The sequence below is a fragment of the Salvia hispanica genome, chromosome 3 (genome assembly GCF_023119035.1).
Source record: "Salvia hispanica cultivar TCC Black 2014 chromosome 3, UniMelb_Shisp_WGS_1.0, whole genome shotgun sequence".
In the NCBI taxonomy this organism is placed as follows: Eukaryota; Viridiplantae; Streptophyta; class Magnoliopsida; order Lamiales; family Lamiaceae; genus Salvia; species Salvia hispanica.
The window spans coordinates 40766038-40792993 of NC_062967.1; the positions used below are offsets into that span (position 1 = coordinate 40766038).

The 26956-nt window shown below is 33.8% G+C and overlaps 3 protein-coding genes, 1 long non-coding RNA gene and 1 other non-coding gene across 7 annotated transcripts; 1 reads left to right on the forward strand and 4 right to left on the reverse strand.

The window, feature by feature from the left end:
* Window positions 1-3217: 3217 nt before the first annotated feature.
* LOC125208992 (cytochrome b-c1 complex subunit 7) lies at window positions 3218-5379 on the reverse strand. Its single transcript, XM_048108550.1, has 4 exons — window positions 5220-5379; window positions 4986-5143; window positions 3861-3908; window positions 3218-3520 (listed from the first exon to the last, which is right to left on the reverse strand). The coding sequence occupies exons 1-4, from the start codon at window positions 5314-5316 to the stop codon at window positions 3452-3454; spliced, it is 372 nt and encodes a 123-aa protein (XP_047964507.1). The 5' UTR covers window positions 5317-5379; the 3' UTR covers window positions 3218-3451.
* A 391-nt stretch (window positions 5380-5770) lies between these two features.
* On the reverse strand, window positions 5771-12559 carry LOC125216903. 3 transcript variants are annotated; one of them, XR_007175499.1, is made up of 6 exons: window positions 12316-12559; window positions 11868-11936; window positions 11694-11769; window positions 8204-8256; window positions 6537-6605; window positions 5771-5914 (listed from the first exon to the last, which is right to left on the reverse strand). It is a non-coding gene; the product is annotated as an uncharacterized LOC125216903 (long non-coding RNA). The 3 variants fall into 3 exon arrangements; XR_007175500.1 differs by lacking the exon at window positions 8204-8256; XR_007175498.1 differs by lacking the exons at window positions 6537-6605; window positions 8204-8256.
* Window positions 12560-14537: 1978 nt separating this feature from the next.
* LOC125210180 lies at window positions 14538-18613 on the forward strand. The gene is made up of 4 exons (XM_048109751.1): window positions 14538-14551; window positions 14638-15563; window positions 15657-16865; window positions 16950-18613. Exons 1-4 carry the CDS (start codon window positions 14538-14540, stop codon window positions 18611-18613), a joined length of 3813 nt encoding a protein of 1270 aa, XP_047965708.1.
* A 3031-nt stretch (window positions 18614-21644) lies between these two features.
* TRNAG-GCC lies at window positions 21645-21715 on the reverse strand. Its single transcript has one exon. It is a non-coding gene; the product is annotated as a tRNA-Gly (tRNA).
* A 510-nt stretch (window positions 21716-22225) lies between these two features.
* Window positions 22226-25399, reverse strand: LOC125211861 (boron transporter 4-like). The gene is given in 14 exon segments (XM_048111808.1): window positions 22226-22294; window positions 22367-22504; window positions 22586-22735; window positions 22737-22866; window positions 22954-23267; window positions 23346-23465; window positions 23547-23642; window positions 23724-23897; window positions 23972-24138; window positions 24231-24396; window positions 24495-24633; window positions 24729-24915; window positions 25098-25180; window positions 25289-25399. Coding segments are annotated over 14 exon segments (1998 nt in total). The 5' UTR covers window positions 25393-25399; the 3' UTR covers window positions 22226-22264.
* Window positions 25400-26956: the final 1557 nt, after the last annotated feature.

The following is a 26956-nucleotide window of genomic DNA, read 5'->3' on the forward strand; positions in this document are numbered from 1 at the left end:
TCATTTTGGGCATAATTAATAAATTTGCACATGTTCATGTCTCTATTGAAAATGAATTTTGTTTTATCCAAATCATGTTAAATTGTTAAAGATTAATTTTTCTTTTGAAACTGTTTTTCAATTCTGGATTTTCATTAGTGTTGATTGTATCATAATTATAATTTATATTTCTTTTTTATCATTTTAAATTTCAGTTAATGAATAGAAACCACGATTGACTATTTCATTTCATAGTTTGTAGTACTATTTATTTATGGGCAAATCGCTAAAAAAGATATCAAGGTTGTTCAAATTTGGGTCAACTACGACTTTCAAACTAAGTAATTTCATTTAAGTAGTTGATCATTTTACCTACACATACTATTTTTTATTTTCCACATTATACATAATTTCCCTCAGCGAAGTTTCCAGCTTGTCAATCTAGCTATCAAGAAATTGGTGAATGACAGAGTCATTCCCAATTGACGCTAATTTATTGTCCACATAGTATATTTCGTTTGCCACATCATACATAATTTTTCTCAACTGAGATCGCATCTTGTCAATTTAGCTATCAGGAAATGGTCAGTGAATGACCGAGTTAATCCCAATTGACGCTAATTTATTATCCACATAGTATTTCTCATTCATCGCATATATAATTATCCGCAATTGAGTTCGCAGCTTGTCAATGTAGCTATCAAGAAATGGTTGATGAATAATCGATATAATCCCAATGACGCTAATTTTGAATCCTTAGTTGTCATATTTAATCTAGAGTATACTATACATTATGAGATGATGAGATGATGAGATGGATGGGTGACAGTAGCACCACGTAGATATCCACTATAATTGTAGAGTAGAGAGAAGTCTGCCGACGCAGAAATGAATGCATTGAATGAGAATATGCATAAATGCGGCAATATTCGCAGTTTCTTCACATTCCATGCCCCTCTAACCTATTTATTTCTCACGTGGATATCTTTAATTGCTCTTGTCTTCAATTATACATCTATTTCATCTTCATTTTGTAATATATACCCATCTTTCCCATTTAAAATAAAACATTTGCTTTTCGGTACAGAAAGTAACTTGAAATAAAAATGAGTAAAGTAAGTACATGTAATTAATAAATTTTAAAACTACCGAAGTAAATGCGATAACGAGTACACACATATATGCTTCCAATTTGTCCTAAGCCAAATTCTTCAATTAAATGTGGCCTTAAATGAACTCATATTTCATTTCTGGATCTTCATTTATCCCGCAGGAGCCGATTTGATGTTTTATATTACACTGTACACATACTTATATTTATCAAATTGCAACCTTTAATTGTGTCATCCGTGACTTAAATAAAACATAAATCAACTTTATTTTTTCAATTTTTCAAGTTTTTCTTTTCCATGTCGGCGTTCATGTCCAACAATAATAATATTGTTTTTTTTTTTGGATAGTCCATATATATGGTAAGTTTCTTGTAATTTCTATTGAACTTATAAATTTATTATCGGTATTTTAATTGGGTTAAATAAGTTGAAACGCAAAGGGGTTATTGCTTCTTGCCTTGTCATCGTAAAAGTTGAAATTTGTTTAGTGATCACAAGCAAAATCACAGCCATATATGACAATATTTGAGGGGACATCCTAACAACCAATAATTTTGAGACAGTAATGATCCCATGCTTTAAAAAAATTGTACATCTACAGCTGACTTTTCGTTTTCTAATAATCTTTTTTGTTGAATACTATGGAGTAAATTTTTCTAGCAATGAAAATAGATAAGGCACAGCCATTCCTTAATAAAGTTTAAAATTAAAAATTCGCAATATAAGTTTTGAAAAATATGATGTCTTTCTTCTTGAAAATAACAATCTTTTTACATTAAGAAAACGTCTATGGTATTTTCTAGCTCGACCCTAATGGACACTTAGATCCTATGGATGACCCTTCAGAGTCGACAACATCCTCTCACTCGGGGTGGATCCTTCTGTTGTGGTTAAAACCACAACGCCCCATGCAGTGTATATCAAAATGCAAAACTTTAATCTTTCAACGACAGCCAAGATTTGATAGCACTATTCACTCCCTCGCTACTTTATTTTTTTTAATCCATTTACATTTTTGTTCACGATACATTTATGTCCTTTTTTTCATTAGTTAAATTCCATTTTTTATACTTCTTATTTAAACGTTTTTTTATTGCTAATCCTTTTAGTTATAGTCATTTTAAATTTATAATTTTCATTGTTAAAAATATAAAAGATGTTCCATAAAAAATATAAAGTATAACTAAGAAAAAAAAATTCATGTTGTGGTTTAACAGAATTTTATTATTTCTTTTCCTTAGTATTTTTATTCTTTTTATGGAACATTTTTATTCGTTTATGTAGTAAAAAAAATACTTTCAGTTTTAATTCTCAAAATGAGTTTAAAGTAAAATGACTAGCAAAGAAGTTAATTTTAAATCAAATTCATATTATTAATGAAACTCAATCATGATAAATTCAATATTATAAAAATAATTAAGAAATACTATGAAAATAATAATAAAAAAAAGACTGAAATGATTAAAAAGATCTTGTTTTCTTTGCTCTCTTATCGTTTGATCTTGATTGTTTTGCATGATCGTAGTGCAAAGAGATTGAATCTCGTACATGAATGAAAATACAATAATTTGTTGTGGGTGAAGTAGATGGACCAAAAATAGACAAGATGTAAACAGTTTTGGATCACAAATAAAATTATACCATTAGAAAAGAAGAATACGTTACAAAATACGTACAAATTTCAGACAAAGTAGGATATACCCTATAACTAACAAGAGCCTGTCAATAAATTAAAGCATGGCCAGCCTCACATGGAATGTCCACAAATATATGGAGTATCAAAATTATTTTTCTTATAGTATTATGTTTAGTTCCACCCACCCTACAATCTCTCCCTAATTTCTTTATTACTTCTCATGGACATTTCCAATTACGATTATTTTTGCTAATGCATCAAATAGACAAGCAAGTGCAAGAGACAACTATGATAAATAGTTTTCCAAACAACTCATAAATTGATAAATACAAATACCAGCGTAAAAATTAAAAATGGCATATAACCATATTTCATCATTTTTTTTCTTTTGAAATCCAAACAAAGCTCTTCTCAATGCAAAGTAAAATAAACAAAAGTTCATATATAAGTAATGCAATGTCGAGACACAGATGCGACAATCACAGTAGCATGACATATAAACTCATATAACTACTAGTATTGAGAGGCACAACCATCAGTATTTACATCGGTGCAGTTAATATAAAGTTGCACAACATTATTTGTCGATAACCAGTAGCTGAAAAAAGAAGAAAGAAAGAATACGATTTTCTAATCATTAATATACACACATTACAGGTCGACCGGGATCACATTAATTATACGTAATTCAGTTCAAGGGCGCCCAGCAGCAAGAAATGTCCTCTCAGGGAATGGTGCGCTGATAAAGGGGCAAAGCTCCAAGTGCTTCACGTTCAGCTTGCTCTCTCTTGACCTACCATTCATGACACACATAAGAGTTTAGAAGGAAACTGGACATAAAAGGGAAGAGAGAGTATAAAATGCTTAAATTACATTTGAAACTACTTAATAGAAACGAACCCCTCAACTGGATTCAATTTCAGAAAAAGTTATGACATATGAGCAAAAGCTAGTCTTAGCAACAAATTGTTATCTCGTTGCTTAAGTGTATGCACAATGTACATTGCACCTTTCAATGACTTGTCCTTTAATGCTTTAGAGAAGAGAGCGCATAAAATTCTTAAAAACTGTTTTTGTAGAAGGCTAAACACTACAGAGATTAATGACTTGAGATACAGAAGCTAGGAACTTACCAAAGCTAGCATCTCTTGCAGATAGCTCCGAAATGGTGTCTGCATAGCCTGTGAAAGAAAATAAATCAACTAAAATGATGGCAACTGAACTGACTACTACTAAGAAAAGAAAAGAAAGCATATGATTCTTAAAATTTAGTGCGTTTCAGGTAAAGTCACAACATTGGTAGAAGAGATATTCGACAAGCATCAGAAAAGTAAGTGCAACTTCAAAGCAAGAGAAATAACAAGTACTAGTATTGAATTCAACTGCAACAAAATTAAAAAAATACTAGCAACTTAAAGTTAGTAACAAGCCAAGCCGACATATGAGCGAAGGGGTTAATTAACATTGCAGTTTAATAACAAATGCAATTAATATGAGTATCTTCTTCATAAATCTCAATAGTTACTCAAGAAGAAGTTTGATTTTATTTACAGGGAATAGACATCTACTTCACATGCTTTGCACATTTAGTAGGACAAAATACAAATGTAGCAACAAATCTGGGGTACGACACCAACACTCAGATTAGTATGCGTTGAAGGACAGCACCGCCAGAATCACTACCCAAGACAGGAAGGACAAGATTTATGATGTTTGGCACACTATCCAGAACGGATAATCCGTCAATTTGGCTAGGTTAGTTTGAAGATTAGTCTGTTAGGTCACATTGTTATAACAGATACAAAAGCAATATAATAAGCAAAAATGTTATAGTATCTGTTTCTTTACCATGTGCAAGAGAAAAGCATTTTGTATTAGCAATCACTGTATCTACATCAACATTTCTCGTACTACTAATACATGAAGCTTAGAAAACGCACAAACAATTTTTGCAGCATATTATACGCATATCAGGATGGATTTCAAATACGAAAACAAAATCCCCTATAAAGTAGTATCAAACCAAGCAGCTCTGCATAAGCTAGCAAAAACAATTGCACTTGTTCCCTGAGAAAAGATAAAAACAGTATCCATACACATCATCTCCATTTCCAATAAAAAATCAAACATGAATTCACTGAACACACACGCACATACAATAGAAGCACACTTTTCACGACCTGTGCAAAATTGAATAGCTAAAAAGTAGAATCCAAAATTTGCAGTCAAATAATGATATTATGATCGGAAATGAGTACCTGTAGATCTTGGGGAAGGTACTCGTGCTTCATAGACAGGTCCATAGCGCGCTTCAGGCGCTGGTTCCTGGCATCGACGATTTCTCTAGGGAGACGATTGAGCGCCTCCTTCACATCCAGATCGTACATCGGGTCGAATAGATCGTCATACCGAAGGCCTAATCTCATGAAAAGTCCATTAGAGACAGGTAAAACTCCTCGAAAATCAAACAGTGTTGTGAAGTAAGTAATTACCGTATCTCCGGAGGCGAGTGGAGAGGGCTTTCATGTGCATGGCGGCGAGCGGGTTCCGTTTGGGGTCGAGCAGCCACTTGGATAGAGCCGAAGCCATTGCCTTTTCTGTGCAGTCTCTAGAAGTTTCTCTGATTAAGTAATTGGTTTGTGTTTTAAACCGACATAAATCAAGGTGGGGGCGGGATTCCAGAATTTTCGTTACCCGAAAATAAAATAAAACCGCCTAAAAAGCCCAATCTATACATATATAAAGCCACAGTTTTGGCTGGCCCACTTTTCCCTCCAACTTTAATAAAATGTGTACTGATCATATCATATAACATTTTCTCATATTATATAATTATCTTTATTCCATGTTTCCATTGTTTTAATACAAGAAAGCAATTTCAAATGATAAAAACAGTTTTAAAGAATGATGTAAAGGAACAAACATTTAAGATCCAATAGATATATAAATAAGTCCAAGTGAAACAGCTATTAAAATTACTTCTTAGACAATAGATAAAAGACCTGAACTGTGTAAAGTGGTGCAATATGAATGACAAACTGTGTAAATTGGTGCAATATGAATAACAGAAGTTAAGCTATCAGATTCTGTGTAAAGTAAAGTGGTACATTTCATATTCCCTTATACATCTATAATCTAAAATAAGATATCTTTGGCTTAGTCTTTAACAATTCAATCCACTGAATTCCTGCACAAAAACAAACAAGAGGCAGGGAGTAATAAGACCAAAGTAATAAGATCCAATAGATATATTAATTAGTCAAAAACAAACATGAGGTACGAGTAATAAGAAACATTATACAGACCTTATTATAATTAACTAAAACAATGATATATTTAAAAATAAATCTCAAGAAAGAAGTTAAGAGGTATACACCTTAACAATTTCACAAGTACATACTAATTGTAAGTAGTACAACACTAAGTTTTACATGATAAATAATAAGAGCAAAAGTTGCAACAAAACTAAAAACATCACTAAATCTGAGGTTAAACTATGAGCTCAACAATAAACAGTGCTTATTACACATGATTCTATTGAAAAACTAATTTTAATCCAATTATCCAAAGGATATATGTAAAACCAAATTCAAATTCAAATTTCAAAAAATGTTAATACCTAAATGTTAATACCTAAAGATTCAAATTCAAATTCAAATTTGGAAGAAAATCGATACTGATCGTTTTCTTCTCTGGTGGTTTCTCTTTAAGCTGCATATATGTAGTTTGATGTCAATACCTAAATGTTAATGAAATAGTTCCCTAATAGAGAGTAAATATTAATGAGTAGAAGGAATAAGAAACTTAACTTATTGATACAATAGCTTGTATGCACGGCAAATTAGTCTCCATATCATCTTCTTGGCGTTGTTTCAATCCTAAAGAGACATAGATTAGATTGAGGTCAACATCCATATGTGCAAAATCTTAGAAAAAATTTAGAATGCGACTGGATATTCAAAAAAAATTCGTAGTATTTCGCAAAAATTCCAAGCGGAATGAGCATACTTTACATGCCCATATAAATCACAGCTAGAATACGACCGAACTTCCATCGCATAATCAAGGAAGCTCTAACAATAGTTGTAGATTTATGCTTAAATGATAGATCTACAGCCGAGATTAATGTAGAGTAAAGTACAAAAAGGTAAAAATTACAGATCTGGAGTATGAATGTTAGATCCTAACCATTGAGGGGCAGGAAATTGGCAATTCCATCATTTCTAGAAAAAATTCAAAATTATAACAAACGCTTACAAGTTCAATATAGATCTAAATGTGATGCGCTACAGTCAAGCTAACAATCGCAGTTGTCATAGATCTATGGTTATAAGGTAGATCTAGAACCGAGATTAGTGTAGGATGACCTTTTCTTCACAGATCAGGAGCATTTTTGTGGAATCCTACCCATTGAGGTGTAGGAAATAGCCACTTCCATCATTTCTGATCAAAAAAATCGAAAACTATAGAAAAACTTCAACTCGATTGTTCTTAAAAATAAGCAATCTGGGTTAATCTTTGAATACTATTTTAAAATAAATCTAACAAAAATAAAAAAAGGATGCATTTCATATAGAGTGAATGTGAATATTGCAACAAGACCTATATTAAAAAAAGAGAGAGAATCCATTTGATTTGAGCACTGGAGAAAATATGAATCGATATTATAAATGAAGATAAATTTAGGGTTTGCTCATATTAATGAGCATTTATTTTGTGGGCTTTTGGTAGATGTGGCGATTTTAGTCCATTAGGGTTTGCTCATATTAATGAGCATTTATTTTGTGGACTTTTGGTAGATGAGGCGTTTTTTAGTCTTACAAAACAGAATGTTGGAAAAATTATCAAAAAGGCTCTTGATGAATATGAGGATCTAAAAATAACAAGCCTTGAGGATGTACTCTGCTTAGAGGTTCTTTGCAATATAACTTACACATTTGCAATCTTCTAATTGCATAGTAGATGAAAAAAATTATTATGTAATTAAGTTTGTTGATGCATGGACACAGGAAGGAAACTACTAGATTTGTGGAAAGATAGAGACAATGCTTCCTCACTATGGGAAATGGTTCTATTTGTCATGCAAAATATGTGGCAAAAAAATTGATAAAAAAGGAGAACAATACTACTGCACCAAATGCACAAAACACTATCACGAAGCAATTGAAAGGTACTCTTTCTTTTAAAGCAGTTTATTTGTTTCATATTTGTATTTCAAAAAAGAACTACTAATAAAATTGTTTATTACAGATATAGGTTTGTTGTTAATGTAGTAGATCCAACCTACAATGCATCACTATTGATATGGGACAGAGAGAGTCGCCAAATGATGGGAAAAAAAGTTGGAGAAGTTGTACTAGCAGATAATGAGGTATATATATATAAGTATTATATAACAATATTTTAGGTTTGTAAACCAATATTATTTATTGAATAATATAATTTTATTTTCAGATAGGAAAAGAGGACTTCATACCATCAGAAATTGAAGAGAAAATCCTTGGAAAAACTTTTCTATTCAAAATAATCCTGCGTAATGACATGGAATACAGAGTGAATTACCCTTTTAGTGTTATCAAAATATGCACTATACCACATGTAATAGAGAAATATGTGCCAGCATCTCTTAACTCAAATAATACTGAAGTAGGAGAATCAAGCTTAAGTTTCAGTGACCTTCTCTTTGGATCAGACATTCTTAATGAGGTATATATTCTCAAATACAAAAAATTTATATAATAAATATTTCAAAGGGCTAACATAATTTTTGGCTGTTGTATTGGCAGATGGGAGATGATGGCATGCATAAACCAATTGCATCAACTAAAACATGTGCAAAAGGTGAAGAATGGATTATGAAAGCATCACTCAAAAGAAACTTGGAGGAAGATTTTGATAATTGCATGCAGGAAAAAAAGCTTAAGAGTAATGATGAGCAGGAGGGTTGAAGATAGATGCTTAGGGTTTAAAATCAAGGAAAGGCCGATCCTTTTGTTTTTTGGATCTGATGTTTTATTAAAAGCATTAGACTGTAAATAGAGGGTATTAGTAATACCATCACTTAGATGTAGTGAATGCAATTAAGATTGGCCTGTTATGTATTAGGATGTTCCTGCTGCTGTTTTTGTTAGAGTTTGTATACTAGAAATCACGTTTCGAGTGATTGAATACTGTAAAACTCTTATTTTATTTTCCAATAAATAAAACAGATTATTTTTGTCATAATGTTGTTATGTTTTACATTTAATGGATGTTAATGCATGTTTAAATGTATAAGTTAACTTAACAAAGTCTATGTCTTTGTTTTAGTAGACTGGTTGTGGGCGTCGTCCACTTTAAGGTAATACGGTCAGTTCTAAACAAAGAAAAAGATGAATTTCACAACCTAGATGGAATTTGACTATCCATCGAGAAAGGTTGCAATGTCAGTCCGCATATTTCTAAGCCTTACTGAAATAAGATGACATTGGTGTGGTATAGCACTGAACGGATCTAACAGCAAGACTTGCCTTAGGCTATCTACTGAAAGGCGAGGTCTTGATAAATATTTGTTTCTTAATCAATGTAGGTTAGCATTGAGCATACGGTATTGATTATGCACTACTTTGACTTATCAAATGGTGCGGGTTTTTCGTAACCCAATTATCCTGATATATTGGGTAATGGTGATCGATACCTAGCGGTGCTAGGATTGCTATTATATTGAATCGTGCACGAGCTGAGTCTCGTTTGATAATGTCCTCAAGAGGAGCGCGAAACAAGGTTTTATTATTCGGAACCTAGCTAGTTGGAGTGTGATTACTCTATGAATAATAAATAAGCGTTTCATGCTAAGTCCACTCTTGGAATTAATAAGAAGTTAATTAATTAAGTCAATAGCAGACATTAATTAATTAATGGACATTTTAATCTTAAGCACGGGAAATGAAAGTTAAACGGAAACCCGGATTACTTGTAATTTCGGATTTGGATGGGGAGAGTTCAATATTACTTCTGTAGTGGCTGCTCGTAATATTCCAATTATAACTTATATTAAATTGTGGGTTCAATTTAATTAGTAAAAAGTAAATTGGATGAGCCCATATCCAAAACCTTCCATAGATCCCTGTCTGGGCCCAAAAGGAACTTAATATAAATAGGAGAATAAAGGAGACAGAAATAACACAATTTTATTTGCTAAAATTTTCGAAAATTTCAGCTGTCATAAGCTGTAGGAATTTTCGAATTCCTCTCCTATTCCAAAAAGGATTTCTTCTGTCTTCTTTATTTAAGTCCTAGTATTCTAGTAAGATCAGCCCACACCGATATTAGGATACAGTTCGGGAACCAGAGAGAAGATTTGTGGTCTAGTACTCAAAGCATCACGTGGAGAAGTCGCTAGCCATCTTCAATTCTTTGGAGAATTAACAAGGTATTTTTCTGCTCCGTAGAAAAGCATGTTTTAGGTTTCAATATTCTTAAAGCATGATTGATTCAAGTTATGAGCATGATACATGTGATAATTACGCGAATAGCTTTTGTCTAAATAATCTGCTAAATAGATCTGATTATTATGTGATTGATTTATGCGCCCGCTTCCGCTGCCAGCACCATCAGTTTTAGTATGCTGTTTTAGTACGTGGAATATAAGTAATGTCTATTAGTATTTTAGTTTCAATTGCTAAATATAATTAAAAACTATTTTTATATATCGATCTATAAATATAATAATTTTATAAAAGCAGAATTTAAGGGAACAAATAAACAATAGAATAAATATTATGTTAAGTAGTTAATTAATTAATACACTTAGGTATTGTGAAACATCCAAAACTTGAAACAATGCAGTACATAAGAGAAAAAACAACTCAATCAATAATAAATGAATTTAATTTATTTATTAATACACTAAGGTGTAGTAATTTATTTACTAATACGCATCCAAAAGTGGAACTAAAGCAACACATATGATAACAGATAATTCAATCAGTAATAAATAACATGTTGTTTAGTTTATATACTAATACACTAAGGTGTAGAAATTTATTTACTAATACACTAAGGTGCAATGTTACATCCAAAAGTTGAACTAATGCAACATATAAGATAACAGAAAATTCAATCAGTTAAAAATAACATGTAGTGGAATAAAAAAATAAATATTTTAAACATGAGTTTAATTTGTTTCAGAACATAAATAGACCTTTGAGGATTCTTATTCTAAATGAACGGGTCATTTTAAAGAAGAGAGTATTAACTAAATTGAGTTACATATTATAATAAAAAAAAAGTTTGAAAGTAAAACAATCCAACATAAAAAGAAATAATATAAACAATTAACAAATAATCTTAATTCTTAAACTTACAAGCGTACATATAGACTAATTACTAAAATTTAAGTGGACTCTATATTCACCTAATAAAAGGTGATATATGCAGATATTTTGACCATTAGTTATCTAATAAGTTAGAAAAATTGTTTAAAATTGAGTTAACTCTATATTACACTAAAGAAGCATTCATTGACCAATGGTTATTGGTCACTTTTAATACAGTTGCATTGTTAACCGTGATCTGTGATAAACCCTAACTAATACCTATATCAACTAAGAATTACATAGGTGATCACAATTAAAATTTAAAATATTTATTTATCAGTAGACAACCATAAATACTCTCAGAAGAAAATTTTTAAAATCACACAGAAGACTCAACCCTCAGTTAATCATTTAGATATTATGCTACTCCTTTATTTCGTAATAATAATACCATTACTAAGTATGCGCATGTTTGTTGTTAACAGAAATCAAAGATTGAGGAAGAAGACATTATATGCCACACTCTGCAACTATGAAAAGGCTTACAAAATCTACAAAGCTTACTTCATCTATTGAAGCCCAGACACAAAACAAGACAGGTATTTTCAATATATGTTTTAAGCTTTGTAAAATGGAAATTATGCAGTTAGGAAGAAGTTTAGGACATACCTATTGCAGCATATTAGCCTGAATTTGGAAGAAAATCGATACTGATCGTTTTCTTCTCTGGTGGTTTCTCTTTAAGCTGCATATATGTAGTTTGATGTCAATACCTAAATGTTAATGAAATAGTTCCCTAATAGAGAGTAAATATTAATGAGTAGAAGGAATAAGAAACTTAACTTATTGATACAATAGCTTGTATGCACGGCAAATTAGTCTCCATATCATCTTCTTGGCGTTGTTTCAATCCTAAAGAGACATAGATTAGATTGAGGTCAACATCCATATGTGCAAAATCTTAGAAAAAATTTAGAATGCGACTGGATATTCAAAAAAAATTCGTAGTATTTCGCAAAAATTCCAAGCGGAATGAGCATACTTTACATGCCCATATAAATCACAGCTAGAATACGACCGAACTTCCATCGCATAATCAAGGAAGCTCTAACAATAGTTGTAGATTTATGCTTAAATGATAGATCTACAGCCGAGATTAATGTAGAGTAAAGTACAAAAAGGTAAAAATTACAGATCTGGAGTATGAATGTTAGATCCTAACCATTGAGGGGCAGGAAATTGACAATTCCATCATTTCTAGAAAAAATTCAAAATTATAACAAACGCTTACAAGTTCAATATAGATCTAAATGTGATGCGCTACAGTCAAGCTAACAATCGCAGTTGTCATAGATCTATGGTTATAAGGTAGATCTAGAACCGAGATTAGTGTAGGATGACCTTTTCTTCACAGATCAGGAGCATTTTTGTGGAATCCTACCCATTGAGGTGTAGGAAGTAGCTACTTCCATCATTTCTGATCAAAAAAATCGAAAACTATAGAAAAGCTTCAACTCGATTGTTCTTAAAAATAAGCAATCTGGGTTAATCTTTGAATACTATTTTAAAATAAATCTAACAAAAATAAAAAAGGATGCATTTCATATAGAGTGAATGTGAATATTGCAAAAAGACCTATATTAAAAAAAGAGAGAGAATCCGTTTGATTTGAGCACTGGAGAAAATATGAATCGATATTATAGATGAAGATAAATTTAGGGTTTGCTCATATTAATGAGCATTTATTTTGTGGGCTTTTGGTAGATGTGGCGATTTTAGTCCATTAGGGTTTGCTCATATTAATGAGCATTTATTTTGTGGGCTTTTGGTAGATGAGGCGTTTTTTATTCCATTACTAGATAAAAATAATGCCTAATTGTTTGCATTCACTTCTCTCTCATCATATGTGTATAATATTTTTGGGAGAATCCTATGCTACGGATTAGTATAGGTGTAGTATGTGTATCGATTATTTTGGGAAGTAATATGTGTATAATATTTTGGGGAAGAATCCTATGCTACGGAGGAATTCACAACACCCTTTCCATTATATTTTCCATTTTCCTTTTTTCTTTTTTGACATATCAATCAATCAAAATAACAATAATATTCAGGGTTTTGATTTATAATTAGTTATTTTATTCTTTTAGTTTTTTGGAGTTTTTATGCATGTTTTATTAATTATATATCTTTACAACATGTCTATTGCAGAAAAAAATATATTATGCAATGTATATAGTTGGTATTACTATAATTTAGCTTACATAAAAAACATTAACTAATGTCAAATTTGAAAATTAGAGTTTATGGTTATATTAATAAATTAATCAAATCTAATGTGGGAGAGAAAGTGTGAGGGGGAATAGATATTTAATGTAAGATAAATTAAAAAAGAAAAAGAAAAGAAGAGAGCGTTGGTTTTGTGTCGTCGGCTACGGCAATTTGGTGGTTGTGTGTTGGGAGAGAATAGCTTTTATATGGTTGTATAGATTATGGTTTTAATCACAAGTATATTAATTTAATTAGTTATAGTCTAATTCATTGAATTAATTTCGTACTAATCTAATGTAATATATTTGGGCTCATTATTTGAACTATACTATTAAATTTTTATAGTTAATAAGTTTGGACTCATAATTTTCTATAATTTGGTTTATAGAAGTATTCCTTGAATTATTTTTTTTTTTTAACTCAAATGTACTAATATTATTATTTTTTTGAAGTTTATGTTGGTGGATCCGTTGAAAGTCCTATTATTATAAGTGATGTTGTTCGTGATGATCTTACGGAAGAGAGCATTATTGTTTCGTCTTCATTGTATAAATGTGGAGGTATTTTTTTATTTCTATTGAGATTTAATTTTATTACTTTTTTTATTTATGTAAATGTAATGCATATGAGTATACTACATTTGATAACTATTTTTATTGTTTATCTTTGTTAATATTATTATAATAATTGAAAATTAATATTATTATATTGAACCATTTCATTGCTCCTAACGTTTTTTAGTTTTTGTTTTCTATTTTCATTTGTAAATATGTTAATAGAAGTACAAATTTAATGATATTTAATTTTTTATTTGTAGATTATTGGGATATTGGTGATGCTTTGTTCTCCTGTTCGTATTGTGGTGCGTTGTTTTGGTATGAGGAACGTCTTGGCAAACCGAATAAACCCAAGAGTCCGAGATATTCCCTTTGTTGTATGAATGGGAATATTGAGCTTCCTTTGATGATAACTCCTCCCAAAGTTTTGTTGCGTTTGATGTTCTCTAACGATGCCAAAAGTGTTCACTTCTTGAAAAATATTCGTTCATATAATTCTATGTTTTGTTTTACTTCTTTGGGAGGTAAAATTGATAATAGTTTGAACACCGGTCGTTCTCCTCCTGTTTTTCGTTTATATGGTCAAAATTACCACTTAATTGGTAGTTTGCTACCACTGCATGGTGCACCTCCCAAGTTTGCTCAATTGTATATTTATGACACGGATAATGAGATCAATCATAGAATGAAGTCTGTGAGGTATGTATTTATATTTATATGATTTTAGTGTTAAAATTTAGTTGAATTTTTTATATTTAATTTTAATGTAGTTATTATCTTTGCAGGGAGAGAAATATTGTTAATGATCTTCACTCTGAGATTGTATGTGACTTACAATTTATGTTGGATGAGTATAATGTGCTGGTAAAGTCATTCCGTTTGGCTAAAGAAATGATCAATCAACAAAATCCATCAAATGTGAAATTGAGGTTGCTTGGTAAAAGAGGTAGGGATGGAAGGACTTATAACCTACCTTCTGTTTCTGAGGTAGCCATGCTTGTGGTTGGGGATTTTGACCACGCATTGGGTGATAGAGACATTATTGTTGAAAAACAGTCAGGGAATCTACAACGCATTAGTGAACTTCATCCTTCTTATCTTGCATTGCAATATCCGTTGTTGTTCCCTTATGGGGAGGATGGTTATACAGAATTCATAGGTTTTTCTGATTCTTCTACTTCCTCATCGACCAATAGAAAGAGAGTTAGCCCTAAAGAGTTTTTTTCGTACCGCATGCATGATAGAGTTGCTGAGTGTTCTATTATTTTGTATGCGAAGCGATTGTTTCAACAATTTATTGTGGACGCATACACTATGATTGAATCTGGACGATTGACGTTTGTTCGAACCCAACAAAAGAAATTGCGTGCTGAAATTTATAGCGGGTTGGAGGAGGCCGTTCTACGTGGTGAAACTGATAGTTCCAGACATGGGAAACGAGTTATCTTGCCTTCCAGTTTTGTTGGTGGTGCCCGGTATATGATTCAGAATTACCAAGATGCGATGGCTATATGTAGATGGATTGGATATCCAAATCTTTTTATAACATTTACGTGCAATCCTAAGTGGCCTGAGATTGGGAGGTTTGTTGGGCCTAGGGGTCTAAAATCAGATGACCGTCCTAATATCGTTAGTAGAATGTTTAAAGTGAAGTTGGATGGTTTCATAAGGGATGTTAAGAGTAAAAAAATATTTGGAGCCGTTAAAGCAGGTTCATTTGCATTTTTTTAAAGTTTTTTTAAACATGAATTTAAGTACTTTATTTTATAATTAAACCATATTCTTTTTATGTATTGTGATGCAGTTATTTACACCATTGAGTTTCAGAAACGTGGATTGCCCCATGCACATATTTTGTTATTTTTAAGCAATGAGGATAAACAACCTCATCCTCGACGCATTGATGAAATTATATCTGCTGAAATTCCTGATCCATTGATTGATCCTTATTATTATGAGTGCGTCAAAGAACTTATGATGCATGGTCCGTGTGGTGTTGTTCGAAAATCATCCCCTTGCATGCGTGATGGACGTTGCACTAAGTATTATCCCAAGAAATTTGTTGCTGATACAATCTTTGATGACGATGGTTATCCCATTTATAGGCGTAGAGATAATGGTCTGGTTGTGTTGAAGGATGGTGTTTCTTTGGATAACAGATATGTTGTTCCTCACAATCGTTTTCTCCTTATGAAATATGGTGGTCATATTAATGTTGAGTGGTGCAATCAGTCCCGGTCAATCAAGTATTTGTTCAAATATGTACATAAGGGTTATGATAGGGTGACAACATCTTTTTTCCAATCTGGAGTTGATGGTGTTGAAAAAAATCTGGATGAAGTAAGTTTGTATTATGATTGTAGATATGTATCATCTTGTGAAGCTGCTTGGAGAATTTTTGGGTTTGAGATTCAATACAAGGATCCTTCAGTTGAACGGTTGAGTTTTCATCTTCCTAATGAACAACGTATCATTTTTGATGAAGCCGATTCGTTGGATAATGTCCTGAATCGTAGGACAATTCATGAGAGTAAGTTCTTAGGTTGGATGGAGGCAAATAAGATATATTCTGAAGGGAGAAATTTGACATATGGCGAATTTCCGACCAAGTTTGTGTGGAAGAAAGATCATTGGCAACCTAGAAAACAACGTTATTCGATTGGGAGGTTGTTTTATGTTGCTCCTGGTTCTGGTGATATGTATTACTTGAGATGTTTGTTGAATGTCGTTAAGGGAGCTACATGCTATGAGGATCTTAGATTTGTTAATGGTGTTCAATATGATACATTTAGAGATGCATGCTTCGCTTTAGGATTGTTGGATGATGATAAGGAGTATATTGATGGAATTGTTGAGGCTTCTTTTTGGTCATCTGCCCATTCACTAAGATTGTTGTTTGTAAGTCTGTTGTCATCGGAATCTGTTTCTCGACCGGATGTTGTATGGAAAAAGTGTTGGAAACATTTATCCGATGATGTTGTTAATAACCAAAGAATATTAAGGAATCAACCAGGTAATTTTTAACTGAATATTTTTGTTGTATTTATTAAATATTTTTTATGTCGGCCTAATTACATACATATTTTCATTACTCCAGGTTTGGTTCTGAGTGATGATGAAATTCAGAATTTTGTGTTGGCGGATATTGAGAAATTGTTAATGAATGTTGGTAAAAGTTTGCGTGATTACCATGGTATGTCGTATCTAGAATCGCAGTATTTTGAAACATCTCAAAATACATTGATCAGCGATGAGTTGTGTTATGATCGTGAAGCTTTAGGAAGAGAACACTTGGAATTTCTTTCAAAGTTCACGGATGAGCAACTTCATGTTCATGATACGATAATGTCGTCTGTGAATTCGACTGAAGGAAGAATGTTTTTTGTTTATGGTTATGGAGGGACTGGAAAAACATTTATCTGGAGGTCTTTGTCAGCAGGGATTCGTTCGAAGGGAGGTATTGTGTTAAATGTGGCGTCCAGTGGCATAGCCTCTTTATTGTTACCTGGAGGTAGAACCGCCCACTCACGCTTTAAGATTCCTATCAATGTTAATGAAGATTCTATGTGCAATATAAAACAAGGTACGGATCTTGCCGAGCTTATCATAAGGTCGAAACTTATCATATGGGATGAAGCTCCGATGATTCATAAACATTGCATAGAAGCCGTTGATAGGACTTTTAGAGATATTCTTCGTGTGTTTAGTGAGTCCAGTATGGACAAACCGTTCGGTGGAAAAACTATAGTTTTTGGTGGTGATTTTAGACAAATATTACCTGTTGTTCCTAAAGGGAGTCGACAGAATGTTGTGAATGCCACCATTAACTCTTCATATCTTTGGAGTAATTGTACAGTGTTGAGGTTGACCAGAAACATGAGACTGTTGAGTGTTGAATCTTCTTTTGAAGCTTCTAAGTTGGAGGAGTTTTCATCTTGGGTTGCTTCTATAGGTGATGGAGTTGTTGGTGGTCCGAATGATGGTGAAGTCGTAATTGATCTTCCCTCTGACATTTTACTGTCTAATACTGGAGATCCTCTTAAAACCATTGTTGAGAACATATATCCTTCTTATATGGATCCTGAAGAGTTGAGCAATTGTTTGCATGATCGTGCTATACTTGCTCCCACGCTTGATGTTGTTGATGAGGTTAACCAGTTCATGATTTCGATGGATCAGTCTCAAGGTCGGGTATATTTGAGCTCTGATAGCATTTCAAATTCAGATTCCACATCGAATGGTTTAGCTGAGATACATTCAGTTGAATTTTTGAATAATTTGAAGTGGTCAGGTACCCCTAATCATGAATTGATGTTGAAAGTTGGAACTCCTGTAATGTTGTTAAGAAACATAGATCATTCTAATGGTTTGTGTAATGGCACCAGATTGATAATCACCCGGTTAGGTGATTATGTTTTGGAGGCCCGTGTCTTGGGGGGGCATAATATTGGTCATAGAGTTTTGATTCCGCGAATGTCATTGATACCGTCTGATCCAAGGCTACCTTTCAGATTCCAACGACGCCAATTTCCTTTGTCTGTATCATATACAATGACCATTAACAAAAGTCAAGGCCAATCTCTATCTCATGTTGGATTATTTTTGAAAAAACCGGTCTTTAGTCATGGACAACTTTATATTGCTATATCTAGAGTCACAAGTCGTGAAGGTTTGAAGATTTTAGTGTGTGGGGATGAGAATGATAGTAGAAGTGATTCTACTCTTAATGTTGTTTACAAAGAAGTCTTTCAAAATGTATGAATTATTGGTGTTAGAGAGATGTTTGTAATGATTTTATCGAGAAGATGTTTGAATTCTATGTTGTGTTTTATTTACTTTGGCATTTAGTATTTCTCAGTCTTTTTAATGTATATCCTGTTTTATTTCTATTTCTTTTCCACATGTTCTTTCGCCACAGTGGTTTGACAGACTTATAGATATATAAGTAAATGTATGATTTTTAAATCTTCATAATCTTATGAATATAAAATTTAAATAGTTTCTATTCTTGATTTGCAATAATTTTTATTTTTTATTTTATATAATTTTTTATTTTGATTTAATTTGTTTTAAATATATTTTCTTATTTTTTGAAAATTATTTGGCCCGTGCATAGCACGGGTGGTAATACTAGTACTCTATAAAAGGAAAGCCTATATGATGTGAATCCGGGTATTCACGATCATAGGATGCAACGACATCGAGGGTCATGGGTTGATTGGAGTCCGAAAAGAAGGTGGAGATATGGCAAGGAGCCAAGCCGGATTCGAAGGTCTGACTCAAACCAGAATTTGCCTATCAAAATGATGTTCAAATTCTGTTCTAAGACCACCATTATCTTCATCGTCAAAAGAGCTTCGCGTGAGTACCTTACACGCCTCAATCGGAGCTCGGATGAGGAAGTTATGGCCGTTTGACGAAAGTCGCGCAGAGCTGCCAAAAATGCCCGGCCACAGACAAAACGCCCGGGCCGGGCGTTTTGCCCGAAAATGCCATTTTTTAAGATTTTAAAGACTATTTTCCCTATTACTTTTGTTTTAGTATAAATACTCCTTTGTAGGGTTTTCATTCTCAGCTTTTGAATATTTGTAAAAGACCATTTCTCCATATTTGAGAGCTCACCTTCTTCATCTTTTGAAGACTTATCAAATTCCTTCGGGTTGCATTCGATCTTTTGCCGGGCTAAGGTTGATTGTAAAGGTATGCTTGCTAGTTCTTGTGTTGCTAGTTTGTGGAGCCATTAGGTGTTTGTATGTGAAAGTGCCTTTGGGATTTCTTTCTTGTTCTTCACCTAAATCATAACACTAATCCATCTTCTATCCTTTTATCCATTTTTCTTGTTCCATTTCTTGGTTTATCTTGTCTATTCGTTGGGTTTATTTACAAGAATAAGTCCGGAGCAAGTTCATGAGTCTTCAATTTATAAGATTCACATTATTGCCTACATTATTTAAATTTATTATTCTTCTCAGATTTTGTATATAATCGTACTGCCACGACTATGTATGAGGCCAAATCAATCAGCTCAACAGTCATAACTAGGACTGATGCAAGCTAATCATATAAAAGGGAGGGTTATCAATACTTATATAAATGAGTTATGATTATTACTAAGTTGATGTGCGGCAATATTTAAGAGTTTTAACACGCTCCTCACGTGTGGGTCAGAATAACACATCGAATTTTCATCACATGGATATGCAAGAGAATAGATAAAGTGATACTCCCTCCGTCCAGTTTAAGAGTCACATTTTATCATTTAAGTTCGTCTCAGTTTAAGAGTCACATTTAGAATCTACTATATTTGGACATAAAATTTATCCCCATAATTCATCAAATTTACACCAAAATGCCATTACTTACATAAAATAAAACAAAACAAAATTATAAACATACAAAAAGTCAAAAGAGTCTCACTTTCCACTACCTTACTTCAATTATTACACACTCCAACAACCACTATCTCACTTCAATTATTACACACTCCAACAATTTCTTAAAACCCGTGTTATAATTAAATCTTACTCTTAAACTGGGACGGAGGGAGTAAAATTCATCATCGACTTGAGCTTGCTCTGTACCATATTAGAAATGAGTCACTCGCCCCTTGAAAGACCTTATAACGGAGAATGTTATCCATACTTATATAGATAAGCTAAGATCATCACCAAATTGATGTGATACAAAATTTAAGAGTTTTAACAGTAATACTAAATTTTTCATATCAAGTGTTTGTGGATAAGCACCCTAGAGGTCACTGACTCACTATAGAACAACTAAGCCTAGGGTGTGTTCACTATAGGAGATTACCAATTCTAACATTTGGAAAAATAAATTTTCTAAAAATTGAGCCATAATTAGCCACATATATAATTCTTTTCCCCATTGTTTAGTATCATAGAATTGGCCCAAGAATTGGTGCAAATATTTTCCAAAATAAAGATTTTGATCTAATAGAATTATGGATTGACAAATTTATTCTTCCAAGTGGAAAGGTAAAAATGTGTAAAACCAAGTTCATTTCTTGGTGCACCTTTCAATGCACAAACAAATCTTACCTATCAGCAAGATCTCAATTCTTCCTCAATTGCCATGAATAGTGCGGACCCTACCCCAATTGAAAGCCCCCAACAATTAATTAGTGGATGGTGAACAACCATAATTCTCTCAATTGGACCAAGAATTATCCAATTCTTATATAGCGAACATGCCCAAGAGAGTGTTTAATCGAACTAGAGCTCAGATCAACTTGAATGCCCCTTGAAGACACATTACACATAATATAAAATTGTGTACGATCAGTATAGTACTAGTAATATTATAATTTATTTGCATTGTACTCCCTCCGTTTCATAGTAATTGAGACGTTTCTTTTCAGCACGGAGATTAAGAAAAATTGTGTTAGATGAGTTAAGTAAAGAGAGAATAAAGTGGAAAATGAAAAAGGTAGAGAGATGAAGAGAGAAAAAAGTAAGAGAGAGTAAAGTAGGTGTGGAAAAATGTGTTGACTTTTATTAAAAAGGAAAATGAGGACCCACAATTCACTAACTTTTCAACTCACTTTCCATTACATTTCTTAAAATCCGTGCTGGGTCAAAGTGGGATAAATTTTTGGGGACGGAGGTAGTATGTTACAAATTTGCAATAACAAATGAATCTGTCTTCTTATCCTACCTTAGAGAAAGAAAATAGTTTGAAAAAAAAAGCTCAGATTAATTGCATATTTTAGCCCAATAATGAACAACAATAGTAGTTAACCCAACGACTACAATGCAAAAAATCAACACAGCAATGCACCAGCCGGGAATCGAACCCGGGTCTGTACCGTGGCAGGGTACTATTCTACCACTAGACCACTGGTGCTAGTTACTTTAATTCTATTTTGATTTATACATACTCATAATAATGTTTAGCGCAATTAATGTAAACTTATATTCTTTGTTATTCAACGCTTAACCATACGTTGTTATTTAAATGATTTAGTATACATATTCGCCACAACATTTAAATCCAAGTCATTAAAATTAGTACACAGCTACTGGAAAATAATGGATGGATTGCGAATTTTTCAAACTTGGAGATTTATTATTCTGTTTTTTTTGAAGTATTAGACCGACTAGAATTTGACCAAACTTTGTGATTTATTTGGCGTAAAATTAAGAAAGAATTTGAATTCATTCCACTCTTCATTCCTAACCCAAATATTAGAAATTCCATAGTGTATGTATGTCTGTCTGTCTGAGGTGAAACACCTATAGATGTCTATCATATATAGTAGATTCCTCCAAACAACACTTCCTCTTCCAATGCCTCCTTAATCAAGCCATAGTTTTCCAAATGCCAGAAAAAATGAAGGGCCTTTGCACCTCATGATTTCTCGCTCTTGTAAACGCAGCATTGTTGATCTCGCGTCTATGCCCCGCCTGAACCTTCTGGCACAGCCTGCATAAACTCGACCCGTTAAGGATAGTTTCCGCCTAATCAACTCAAAGCCGTTGCAGAAATAAAACGAACCTGAAGCTGCCGCATGCCATTAAAGCTCATTGACCGGTGCTTTAGTTCACCTCTGCGCGTTGTAATCTCGTCCAATATCTCAGCAGAAGATACATCAGGGGAGCTTTCATCATTGTCAATGTCAGGTATCTCCCTGTCCTGCTTTTCCACATTAAGTCAGACTCAGTTTTCGACGTGTTTTGAGAGCCAATACGAGGATAAGATAATAAAAAGAACTACCTTGATGGATAGGCTCTTGTTCCTGAACGAGCGCCCAATGATTTCTTCGTACTCAGCTGCATCTAGTTCGCGTAGGTAGTGAGACGGGAACACCTTGGGAAGAACGTGCTCTCGTATGCTGATCAAGAGGAAGAAAGGCAACGGGAACAAGTATCCCAGCAATCGGTATCCATGTGATTCCAAAGCACAGTAGGAGGTAGGCGAGCTGGAAGATCGTAAACAGGAAGATGTATTTGAACGGGACCCCCTCCACATACGAGGCATGGAAATCTTCGATGACTCTGCCCGATGAATGAATAGTCACAAGTAAGTTAAAAAGAACCATGGTGGTGTCTGATTTGTAGAGTGTAACAATATACGAGGCTTACTTGAAGCGACGGCCAGGTGGAACAAACAGCAGCAGAATCCTCTCCCAGAACTGGTTTCCGGGGAGGCTGTCAATGGCCATGTAGGCGAAGTATCCCCACAAGACCGAGGTAGGTATCAACCTGAGCACGGGAGTAGCACATATAGCGACCCCCACAAGTAAGGATTGCAACAAGTTGCTGACCCGCTGCTCGTTTACTCGGACAGGCAAGTAGAGATCAATGCACTTTTCAGGGTCGAACGCGCTATCTGAGTCTGTATCATCATGGTTCATGACGGCTTCTTTCAAGCTCGCTAGGTCTTTGTCCGAAGCGTGCTGCAGCAAAACACGAAATTAGACCTTTAAACTAAACAACAGATGTAGAGATGGAACGAGACAGCAATGAGCTCGTACCGAATGGGCGCCACCCTCCATCTCAACAAACACAGCGTGCATTCGCCCATATATCTCCGAATTGCTCGCTTGCAACTTCATGCCCTCCTTTGCAGACTTCACCATTTTCTTCCGTATCAACTGCAGATCATCAGCACTCGATTATTAAACAGTTTTCTCATTCGTATGATGCGAGAATTTCTCCACATTCACAATTCCTACCTGCTTCTTGAGGACTGCAAGACTCCGAGTATGCATAGGAGACTGAGGAAGAACACCATTTGAAGGAGGTAGTCCGAGTAATCCACAGATCAAAGTCTGAAACAACAAAAAGGTACAGCTCTCGGCAGAGAAGAAAACATATAAATTTAGCCAACGATAGTGATTTAAATTACATACCATCACTCCCAGCAACATGATATCATAATGGTAAGCAGAGGGCTTTTTCAGATTGAATTCCTTTTGCTGTGCCAACTGTGAAGCTACGCTATGATCGAAAAAGTACAGACCCGCGATCATCAAGGCCGGTATTATCGCAGCAAAAATGTACATTGCTGGTACCCTCCCCATGTCCTAAAATTTCATTTAATGAAACATTAAATGGAAGTAATACACAGCTATAAACAGCTTATTTACTAGCTAAATACCTTTATCACGGTCCAGTGATACAGCGACTCAGGATCCCAAGGATCGGGGCAGAAAAGCCGCCTTGGGACTCCTGAAGGGATCTTGCTCGGTAAGCTAAAAGATAACGCAGTCCATACTATAACCGCCAAGGGAACTCCGTAGTCTGCAATAAGGCTCCTAAACATGCCTGTCCAAATAGACCAGAGGATATGAATCAATACAATGTAGGTAATGCTACGACACGATTCAAGTTAGCATTCCAATGAAAATTCCCCGTACCTGAACCATAACGCCAGGACCTAGCTTGCGTGCTCTTGAGGGCAGTGATAAGGAGGCCGAAAGAAAATATGATAGCGAGCAATCCATTAGTGTAAAGCCACTGGAATTGGAATTTTTCTTCGGAGGCATTTTCACCCTTTGGAATACTGAATTCACTAACCACACCCTGTTATTATTCAAGCAAGATACAAGTTACGATCGCAAATTTTCTAGCGTACCAGCTAGTAGATGCTATACAAGGTTAAGGAGCAAGTATATGTTTACCTTGATGGCCTCTTGAAGGAAAAGAACAGTGATTAACATGCCGAAAAGTTCCCCTGCTACTCGTGTAAATCGCTTGATGATGGTGCAAGCATTGAATATAGCAAGAAGAAACAGCATCAAAGAAGTCCAGACACAAACCCTGACAAAAAAAAATCAAATGGAAAAAGGTTACTCAACATGCTAGATGGCAAGCAAAAGAATGAACAAAAAGAAAATATCGAGGCTAGTATGTACCAGCCAGTCCAGGCTAGATACAATTCCGTTCCCACGGTTTTTTTAGCAAAACTATACAGGTAGGAGTACATAATAATGGTTGGTTCCGCAACCCCTAAGATCAATAGCGGCTGTCCACCAAAAATGGAGTGAATGACTCCACATATAGCCGTAGAAGCAAGAGTTTCAGGGGTGCTCAACCTTCCGTCTGATAGAAAAGAAAAGAACTTATCAGAAGTTGAAGCTTAGTATTAGTGTAAAGAAGCTTATTAGCCAACAACTACTTCAATAAGTGGGAAAAAATTATCTTTGGGGCTCAACTTTCATTTCATAATAAATTCTTGTTCAAACAGATACATCTATCTAGTCTCCTCGAAATTAAAAACTGACCTGTTTCTCTACTTAGCTGCTCTCCAAAGGCAATCACAGGGAGAGCAGAAGCAAAGAAAATGTAGGCTGTTGGAGCAAGAATCCTGCAAGGGAGAATGACAATAGAGATCAAATTTAAAGCTTTGTTGAAACAGAACATCATACTATATACTCTCCATCACTCAATAGCAAGTCAATAAAGAAAGGCAGACCTTGCACCCGAGCCACATGAATCGAGCCAGTCCTTCTTGTAGCATGCTAACCGGCCTTGGAAATCCTTCTTGACTCCACTAAAAGGAGTCTTGAGGCCATCCATGGTGCTTCCTATAATCAAGAAAAACATCCATAATCAAGAAATGTTTAGATTCGAAGCGGAATACCTTTTTCCCGCTTGACATCAAATTTATCACAAGATTGTAGCTTATATACGCCTCTGTATTATAACGTGGATGGTCCATATCCAAATCAAGAACAAAACAAGGAGTTGCTAAAATAATTGGAAGTATAAACCATCCAATGTCGATCAAAGACAAAATAACGCTACTAACTAACTAACTACATAACCAATTAAATTAAAATGCACCACACATTCTTAAAATTGCAACATGTGTCATAACCATGGAATTTCACACAAAGGGCTGATCTGATTCGAGAAAAAGAAGACATGTAGGCTGCTAAATAGTCGAGTAAATGATAAAAATGCAATCTTTTTTGCAGGCGGCGTTGGTGAAGAAGGGGGGTGCATTGGCAAAGAAAGCGGGTATAAGAAGAAAATGCCTACCTCCTTGCCCGTTAGTCTTGTTCAGTTCAAGAGTGAGAGAGAGGGGAATGGATGTTTGTCGAGCGGCAGCGAATGTTGTGTGAATTCGAAATACTTATAAAACATCGGAGCTTGTGAAGGTAGTGGGCCCACTGTATCTGCAGTTATGAAAATACATTTTCTCTTCAAATATTTTTTGTATTTTGGAAATTGGATTTCTTTCTACATCTCATTTTATTTTTTGTATTTTGGAAATTGGATTTCTACATCTCATTATGCTAAATTACACTTTTATTCCTGCTATTATAGAGAAACATAATATAATGACATAATATTAAACTTCTTATTGTTAGTAGTTCAATATAGGAGTATGTTGTAATGAAGATGATGAAATCATTAATAAACTAGTTCAATGTGTCATTATGGAAGATCTTTAGTAATCTTTTGCTAATTCTCTAGTACTGTTATTAGGTCATTCACAAGTCCACGAATCAAGGCCTTATTGCATGCCATCGTATGTCAGATTGTGTTCCACCCGGATTTGTGGCTGACTTTATGGCCTTATTGTAGTTCGTTTTTAGCCACATGTTCCATCCGAATTTGTGGCCGACTAATTGTTCTATTTTGAAATACTTTCATTCTTCTTCTATCTATAGGCGCAAATAAAATGAAAATATTATCATTGTAATGACTTTTAAAATATATTACTACTATGCTATTTGTTTTTTAACAAAATTAAAAAAAAAATGTGAAAATTTGTGGCATAAGTTGTTGCTGAAAATAGGATTGTCATATTATAGATGTTGTGGTTGACTTAAAAAAATATTGACTTGATAAAAGAAAAATAGGCTATGATGGAAAATGGAGATGAAAATCAGAGCATTGTTGTATTTACCCACAGAAGGCTAGAATACGACTACTTTATTTGTTTCTATCTGTTTTTAGTAGATTGGAATGTAAATTCTTTATATTTGACTATTTATTTCTTATTATATGTGTAAAATTTTACTTTTCTATGAATAAGTAAACAAAATAAATTATGGATATATCAAGATGAACTCAAATTTGAAATCTTTGGTATTTGACATTATCTATTTTATCACAAGAGTCAATCATGTTT